The sequence below is a fragment of the Belonocnema kinseyi genome, chromosome 9 (genome assembly GCF_010883055.1).
Source record: "Belonocnema kinseyi isolate 2016_QV_RU_SX_M_011 chromosome 9, B_treatae_v1, whole genome shotgun sequence".
Lineage (NCBI taxonomy): Eukaryota > Metazoa > Arthropoda > Insecta > Hymenoptera > Cynipidae > Belonocnema > Belonocnema kinseyi.
In genome coordinates this window covers 87703125-87712423 of record NC_046665.1, presented here as the reverse complement: position 1 = coordinate 87712423, position 9299 = coordinate 87703125, and the positions used below count along the sequence as shown (strand labels likewise).

At 32.6% G+C, this 9299-nt stretch overlaps 1 protein-coding gene across 1 annotated transcript in view; it reads right to left on the bottom strand.

Annotated features, from left to right (window-relative positions):
* Nucleotides 1-6064: 6064 nt before the first annotated feature.
* Nucleotides 6065-9299, bottom strand: part of LOC117180067 — a 19894-nt gene continuing 16659 nt past the window's right edge. The window contains exons 2-3 of the mRNA XM_033372381.1: nucleotides 7406-7926; nucleotides 6065-6479 (exon numbers count right to left, since the gene is read on the bottom strand). Of these exons, the coding sequence (XP_033228272.1) occupies nucleotides 7755-7926 (172 nt within the window). The 3' untranslated portion in view covers nucleotides 6065-6479; nucleotides 7406-7754. The remainder of the gene's footprint in view (nucleotides 6480-7405; nucleotides 7927-9299) is intronic.

The following is a 9299-nucleotide window of genomic DNA, read 5'->3' as shown; positions in this document are numbered from 1 at the left end:
GTTTTAAAAATATTCATTTTGTGGGCTTTTATATATGTCCTTTATAACCTATATCTTAAAATTTTTATTTGAAATACTTCGGAACTTTTTTCTGATAACCTTCAAAAATATTTTGAAAATCCGCGTAGTGTATTTTTTTTTGTCTATATAGATTAAAAAAAACGTTTTTATCTATTTAAGCACAAGGCATGAAATGGCAAAAGAACTCAGTGTTCTATATTATATATATTGTTTGATTATTCTTTTCTATTTAATTTGAAGAAAACTTCTTAATAACTCAGAACTTTGATCAAATACGTGCATTCAGAAGTACATAAAGATTATTTTAAAAATATTTAATCTTGAGTTTTAATTCTTTTTTATGTTTTGTGTTGGTCATATTTCCGTTAAAATTTATGGGCAATTTAGGTTTTTACGGAAACAACAAAAATGTTATTTAGAATAAATAAAATTAATATATTTATATGAAAAACACCAAAACTATGACTAGACCGCTATATGGTAAATAATTTAAATGGGATGCCATTGTTTATAAAGATTTTAGACATGCAGTTAGCACTTTGTTTAAAGAATATACATTATGAAATTAATCATTTGAAACTAGATTAATAAAAAAATGCATTTTCTTAATTTTACATATTGTATATTCTATTTAAAAAAGTTCTCCTCTTTTCGATTCCTAGTAAAGTATCTGTTACATACATTGTAATATAAGTAACAAAAAATATTAATATTGGTGAAACCTAGCAAATTCTATTTTTTGAAAATTACTTTTAAAATCAGCTGTATTTAAATACAATTAAGTCAAATTTTCACGTAAGCTCCATGCGTAGCTAGTTCACTATTATGTAGTTAAATTTTCAATTAAAATAACTGATTTTTCAGACAAAAAAAATTTCCAACCAAAGTGATGAATTTCCAATTGAAATGATAAATCTTAGTTTTATCTTATTTCCAACCAAAAGTATTAATTTTCAAGTAAAATAATGAATTGTTAATACAGTTGGAAGATAGTTAGGAAGGTCGTTTAGAACTTGGAACATTGGATGGATTGATTCCGAATTTTCGGGACTAGCCAAGCTTATGCAAAATATTCGAGTACTCATCCCCGATATCAGGATTCAGAACAACGAGACATTTCTCAATGTTAACTCTTTTTAATTTTATTATTGGGAATTCCAAATGGACATAAACGCTAAAGTTTCAAATTCTGAATGAGCATAAGCACCGAATGTTTGGGAAATTCTGATTCCTATTTTTTATCTGTGAAGTGCATACAACGTAATATGCGCCCAAAATAAGATACATAAAAATTCTCTATCTTTGATAAATAACTAATTTTAGGACGTTTCCGTAAATCTGTAAAGGCGTCCGTTTAGTTTCATCCACATAGCTGCCAGGGTAAGCAGTCGTTTACATGCCCTTATTTTGATTACACCATTAAGCCATTTCCCTTTCGGGGTAGGCGTGACTCACTCGGTAGGGGAAAGAAGTAGTGTGTAAAAGGGATAAAGAATTTTCAGATTCATCCAGAATTCTCGTGTTATTTAAGTAAATAACACGTTCGTTCCGCAACACTGCTCCGACTCAGGTTGCTGTTCAATCTCTCTAGCAATCACCTCAAGCGAAGAACCACACGAAGTCGCTAGGTAAGGTTCCCCACTTGGGTCCATTAATAGCCAAGGTCTTTGTTTCAGGCGTAGTTCACTCTACTGACACTATTTTTATTAACTATTTGCCGCCATACTTTCCTGTCCTGGCATACTACTCTAGCTTCTTACATGTCCATGCATTTTTTCATGCAGGCTCTCGTGTTTCTATGACTTCTTATGTCTCTTATGACTAGGGTCTTATTTATACATTCTAACCATTCTTTCCGCGGTCTACCTCTGGGCACGCTGCCATTTACTTTACCTTGATACACTTGTTTCGTCATTCGTTCATTTGGCATTCTCTTAACATGTTCGAACCATCTTAACCGATTTCTTTCCCATGTGTCTACTAGCGTCTCTTCTGCACCACATTCTTTTAGAATTATCTCGTTACTTACTTTGTCCATCAGGGTTTTCCCGCATATTATGCGCATGAATCTCATGTCAATTGCGTTAACTTTACTCTTATCTTTTTCTTGATAAGTCCATGTCTCGCTACCGTATAGTACAGTCGGTACAAATATAGAATTATATATTGCCATTTTAGCTTCATTTGATATATTTTTACTTCAGATAAGGGGACCTGCTCTACCAATAACCTTCTTACCTTCGTTTATGCGTCTATCTAATTCCTCATCTATCTTCCCGTCCCTAGTAAATAAGCTACCAAGGTATACAAACTTATCAACTTGTTCAATTCTCTCGTCATTTAATAAAATATTGCATAGTTTTTTCTCACTCTTTCCTTCAAATACCATAGTTTTTGTTTTATTTGCGTTAAGTTTGAGGGCCATGCTCTTCATGCTTGCATCTAGTTTATTCAACATTCTTTGTAAGTCTTCGATAGACTCTGCCATAACAACCTTATCATCTGCGAACGATAACCCACGTACCCTTACTGTTTCCAGATCCACACCCTCTTCGTCGAAGAGAGCCATTCTTAAACACTTGTCCATAAATAATATAAATAACCATGAAGACATAACGCATCCTCGTCTAACTCCTTGAATAATATCGAAACAGTCGTTCAATTTCCCATTCACTCTTACACTCGCTTTGCTACCTGTTTATATTGTTTTTATAGCTTGTAGGAGCCATCCATTGACTCCATACTCTTTCAGGACTTCCCAAAGTTTACTTCTATCTACCTTGTCAAAAGCTTTTTCTAGGTCAACAAATGCACAGAAAACTTTTTTTCCTATTCTCAAACTTTTTTCTGTTATTTGCCTTAAGACCATGTGCTGAGTGGGTCACGTGACCACATTCCTACCTTACCGCGACTTTCTTTAATTCCCAACTGATTATCACACAAAACGCCGCATCGAATTGAAAATTTGGGATACTAAACAAGAAGCACTAAGAATGGTGGGTCTGGTTCCAAATCTGTATAATTATAAAAAAAGTTTTTTGTTGTAAATAATTTTTTTTTGCTTTTTTTATAATTATTCAAATTTAGGACCAGACCCCCGCTTCTTAGTCCTTTTCATTTATTATCCCAAATTTTCAGCTCGATGTGGCGCTTTGTGTGAAAATAAGTTGGGAAATCAAAAAAGTGAGGGTAAGGTAGGAGTCTGGTCACGTGACCCACTCGTTACATGGCCTTAAGCTAAATATTTGATCCGTACATGACCTTCCTGGCATAAACACATTTTGGACTTCCCAAATCTTTGTTTCTGTTATTTTCATTACCCTACGAATAAGTATTTTTGAATATATTTTACTTACGATGCTTAATAAGCTAATCCCTCTGTAATTATGGCACTCGCTTTTATGTCCCTTTCTCTTGTATATTGGTACGATAATCGCTTTTTTCCAATCGTCTGGGACGTCTCCCATCTCGAAACATAAATTTATCAATTCGCACAGTCTATGTGGTATGCACGCGCCACCGTGTTTAAGCATTTCAGCGTTAATACCGTCTACCCCGGCAGCCTTACCGTTTTTCAAGTTCTTAATTATATCCCTAACCTCAGTGACACAGACTTTCTCAATTGAGTTTTCCGTCGCATCGTGTTCAACATCGCAGTTGTGGTGTCCTATAGCTTCATCTCCGAATAAAATGGCAAAATTTGTTCCAAGTTTCTTACATTCATATGGGAGGCATGGATTTAGTAGATTTTTATAGTAAATAATCACAAAAAATGTTGTATTCTCATAGCTACCGGGGAAAGCAGTCGTTTGGAATACATTTATATTTTCTTACGATTTTGGAGACCTGGGGATTGAAGAGAAATGCTTGGGAGATCTTTTTACAATGGTTTAATATCAAGATATACAAAATTCATGTCTGATATATTTTGTAAGAAACTTGAAAATACATTTTAGAATGAGAGCTTTCTTGAAAAAAAGGATTAAACGAAAAATGAGAATTTTTATAATCAATTTTTATTTTGGATAAGTACTTAAGTATACATAGATACAAATCTTAGTAAAAAGTTTTATAATTTATTTAAAAATCAGTGTTTATTTGAAATTACAAAATTTTTTTCTTTTTTTTTCCATTCTTTAAATATTTCATAAATATTCTTGACACGAGATGATTAATACGGAAATCATTTTCAATATCACTATAAAAACGTGGATAACGCTAATTTTTATTTTTATTTTATGCATTGATCATGCAAAGCTTCCTGAGTAAAAGTTATCTTTATTATATCACGTGCGTTAGTAATACGTGGCGATCCGTAACCTTCAGATTTTTTGACTAAAGCTTGATAAAGAATGCTATTTAGGATAAATAAATAAATGAATTTATTCGTAAGAAGAAAACAAAATCTATGAATATAATCTTTAAAATAAGTTTCACACTTTTTAAGTTTATATTAAAATCGACCGTCTATGTGCGTGGAGGCGTTTATACGAAAAATGTCGCATACATGTCGCATAAATAATTTTGAGCTTTTTGGTTTAATTTTGGTACTGAAGAGTAGGTATGGACGTGCGGTCCCTCAGACCGCACCATGTTTCTTATATGACGGCCCCGTTTCCAGCTCCTCGAATTTTTTGTGACGTTTAGACTCAGCCTTAATAAATACAGGGAATAAATTCAATGAAAAACTTCCAGGCATGTTTTTAGGACTTTTACGGATTTTATAGATTTCAAGGTATTTTACCATGTTTAAGGGATTCATAAGATTTTAAAAGGAATTAAAAGATTTATTTGGATTTTCCGAAATATGTAGAGTATTTCAAAAGATTAAAATTCATTTAATGTGGTTTTATGTGAGATCTATATGCGGGGGGCTTGAAAAAAATTAGTTTAGAAATCGGAAACAATATCATGCCTAAAAGTAGTTTTAAATATGTGGCTAAATATGCTGCAGGAAATACTGCTTTATATTTTCTGAATAAACTGTAATATTTCATTGAAAATTCAAAAATTTTATTCAAAATTTATTTTTTTATTAAAAATTTAATAGAATTGTCAATTGCTTGGCTGGACGATTAGACGAGGTTTACAGTAAACTTAAAAATGGTATTGAACCGAAAAATATGAATTTTTAACTAAACAGTTGAATTTTGAACCAATGGAATGAGATTTTGATTAAAATGATAAGTCGTCAATTGAAACATGCATTTTTAACAAACGAGTTAAACACTCAACCAAAGAATAATTTTTTAACTAAAAAATATAAATTAAAAAGAGTAGAATAGTTATATTTTCACTTAAAACATTAATTTTAAACCAGACAGAAACGAATTATAAACAAAATAATTTACTTTTTAACCTAGGAATTGAATCTTCAACCAGAAACATTAATTTTAAATATAATTGTTCAACTTTCAATAAAAAGGAATGACCTTTTACGATGTGACTCGTTGTCCTGATATTCGGGATGAGTAGTGAAATATTTTTCATAAACTTGGCTGTTCGTCCCGAAAATTTTAAAATTCGGGACGAATCCATCTTCTTTTGCAAATATTATACGAATTTCCTGACATATTTTCTTCTATGCCACGGCTGTTCCATTGTCTCTGATCTATACAATTGAATAAAAAATAATACACTCAAATACCAATATAAGACCCACCGGCTTACGCCATTCCTGGAACTGACGACCTTCGCACTTTTTTGACGATAGAATGCGCGGAGTCAAAAGGGAGGATGTACTCATCCCTGCGTGACAAACAGCTCAAGGGTCGCCTTTTTAGCGTGTTGGTTGCTTCATGTTGCTTCATGCTTCCGGGCCTAATAGAAATCATTTGTGCAGCCCTTCCTGTTTACGTTTGGATTCCTTTGATTTAGGCCCAAGGCCATGCCCGAAACCAGTCTTATATTGGATGTTGAGCGTAGCTCATAAGTCCATATCCTAAACCCATTCACCATCAGTATTTTTAAATCAAATCAACTTAGAAATTAAAGAAATAATCTTTTCTTATTTAGGCATAACAAACATATTTACATGTGATGCATCGAGATATTTCAAATATTTTTATTTTAGATACAGTTCAAAACGTAAATGGTACATGTGTGATTTACTTTATGCTATTGAGAAAAATACATTCGTTTTTTAAACGATAATTTTTCTATCTGTGTTCACTGGGTATCAATTTCATTTCTGAGATCTTGCCTTGTCTAGCAAGTTTTATCCTTGGAAGAGAGTCGTTTAGGGAATCGTAGGTGTTGGGTCGGTTCTTTCCAAAGTGTTTGCACTTTCTGTACTAAGAAGACTTGAGGTGGTTGTTTTGATAGGGCTTTGGTCAGTTGTTTCCATAAGCTCTTCACTGTATGCACTCATAAGGCTTGGGTCGGTTTCTTCCATATAGTTTTCACTACTTGTAGACGTAAGGCTTGAGGTGCTTGCAGGATCGTACATATCGTTTGCACTGTTAAAAATAACAATAAATTTAATATACCCACGTGTGTTAAAATTAATATATGAATTATATGAAATCGCCATTAAGAGGGTGTATATCAAATTTCATATACATTCTTGTTAATCACTTACAAAAAAAGTAATATAATTTCATTTTTCACGAATTTAAAATAAGCTTAGCTGTAATTTTCGATTCTATATAATAAAACATGATACCTTCTTCCTGTTAACCAAAAATAAAATTAGATTACAATTCGAAAAATTCAATTAAGCAAATAAATAACAGACTTAAACTACAATTAATTGAATTCCCCTTAAATTTGGACCATTTAGAGCAAAATTAGGAAAAATTTTACCCGTAGATTGCACTTTCATTATAAATAACAACTGCGTCTACGACTTCTAGATTATTAATCACATTGAGAATATTTGATAAGATTTCAAGAAATGAAAGCAAGTTCAGTTTTCACGCACATTGCTATACTGACCAGTATATTAAATTTAATAAACATGTATATTAAATTCACTACACCAATTTATGTTACATTTCAGTAGCGGTAGTGCGTATTTGCTTCACATACATGTATATTAAACCTTATACAGATTTTTCTAACAGTGTGTGTAACTGTATCAAAAACAAAAAATTTTCTTTAATTATAATTTTTGGAAAGGTAAACTTAGAAAAGTTAACTTTTTTCAAAATCTTTTATCCATAATGTGTGGTCTAACTAAGTAAAAGTAGAATGAATATTTCTTTTTAAAAAATTAGTATCTGTTTGAAATTTTATTCCCATTAAAATTTTCTTTGCGGTATTATCTATGGCTTTGATAGAACAAGCCTTTTTTACGTGTTTTGTCCAAAACTGTAGGAAATAATTTCGGGGTATGTTATTCCAAAAAAGTGTTAGTAGAAGGGATAAATAGAATGATACTTACATGCAGAACTGGGAAAGATCGTCCTCGTCGCAACCTAAGTAGCAGCACTCTTGGTACTCAGGAGAATAATAGTAAATAGGATAGTAGCCATCTTCCCTGCACACTTCAGAAACTTTTTCTTCAAGATCGTCACAGCAATAAGTAGGGAGTGTTGGTGCAGGTTCCTCAAGGAGAGTGCTTTGAGCAAATTCCACAAGTTGTTATTTTATTTGTCATAGGATAATTGATCCACATAAAGAGATGGCAAACTGATGATGCTTAAAAGCTAAGACCTCGATATTCCGGATATTATTTAATTAGAGTTTTTGTTTATTACACATTTGGTTATCATACAGGATTCTGAGATGACTTACAGGCAGAACTGTGTAAGTGCCCAATCATTGCAGCCTTGGTTACAGCATTCTCTGACGGGAGCAGAATACGGGTCTATCTCATAGTTATCTTCCCCACACACCTGAGCAATAACTATTTCAAAATCGGAACAGCAATAACGAGGAAGGGGTGGAGGTACAATAGGATCGCTGTGAACAAATTCCGCAAGTTGAAAGATTAAAAAAACCATGAGAACATAAATCGAAAAATAGTGTAACCTTGTCGGAATTATATGTTTATTTGTTATAGGAGCCAAGCTTCTTGTATCACTTCTTCTTTTTACTTTTGAAAACAAATACATTTTTTTTCTTGGTATATTTGACACTCTACTACTACAGGATATTAGCTATTTACGTTGATTTGGTTGCACATGCAATCTCTGGCGGCATCAGAATCCAAATCTACATCATAGTTATCTTCCCCGCACACGTCATAAACAGCTTCTTCAAGATCGTAACAGCAATAATAAGGGAGTATGTGAGGTAGAACATCATAACTGGTACATCCGCATTCCGCTTGTCGGAAGAATACAAGGACCATAAGAACATGCGTCCAAAAAAAGCTTAACGTCGTTGGAATAGTAGACTTCATCCTGAATTCGCGTTCTTATTCAAATTTGCAGTAAATGTTTCAAAAACCACTTTAATATTTTGAGTCGCTTCGCGTGGCTTTTTATACCAACCTCGCTGCCCAATAGCCGGCGAGTTAGGGATATGTTGATAATCCAGACGTTTCGTAATTTTTTACAGGCCCCATTTACAATATTATGATTTTTCGATTTATGATCTTTTTATGATTCTGATGTTTGCAAGGTTTATACGCAACTAAAACTAAAAAGTTCCTTTCATAAATTCTAACACATGTATTTTGTTCTTTTTGATACTAAATAACTCCAGAAAAAGTTTCGATGTTTCTTACCTAAAATTGAAAACCTAAATTTGGTATATTTTGTTGTCAAATTAATCAGGGTGTCCACTAAGTTGCTCAAAAATACATGGAATTGTTTTCACGCTACGGGAAAACGATCCTCCCATTTCATTCTAAATCCAAAAAAAGAAATTACCTTATTTTTAGATTTTTTCAGGGTTTTTATTTGAACAGGTGCCGGTTTTGAAAAACTGGCACCTGTTTATAAATTCTATTTGTTTAATTATTTCTTTTTTATAATTTGTTTCCGTATAAAATTACTACTGTTGATGTATTGGAATATTTAAAAACATTGGCTAATAAATTTTAATTATTTCAAAAAATTCCATTTGTAAAAGATATGGTTTTCTTAAAAAATTCGTCCCACTGGCAATTTATTATCGTTGTACACAAAAAATGTGGCTATTCGTTAAAAAGCAAAATCCCATGATGAAGACCATACGAACGATTTAAGAAAGGGGTCCAAAAAATGCAGCCCTTAGGGTTCGATTCCGGAGGTAGTTTGCACCTCTTATTCAGGTGTAAACTCGAATTTTCATCCAAATTCGATGAAAATTGGTTTGCGAAGGCTCTTCAAAATACTGATTACGATAAG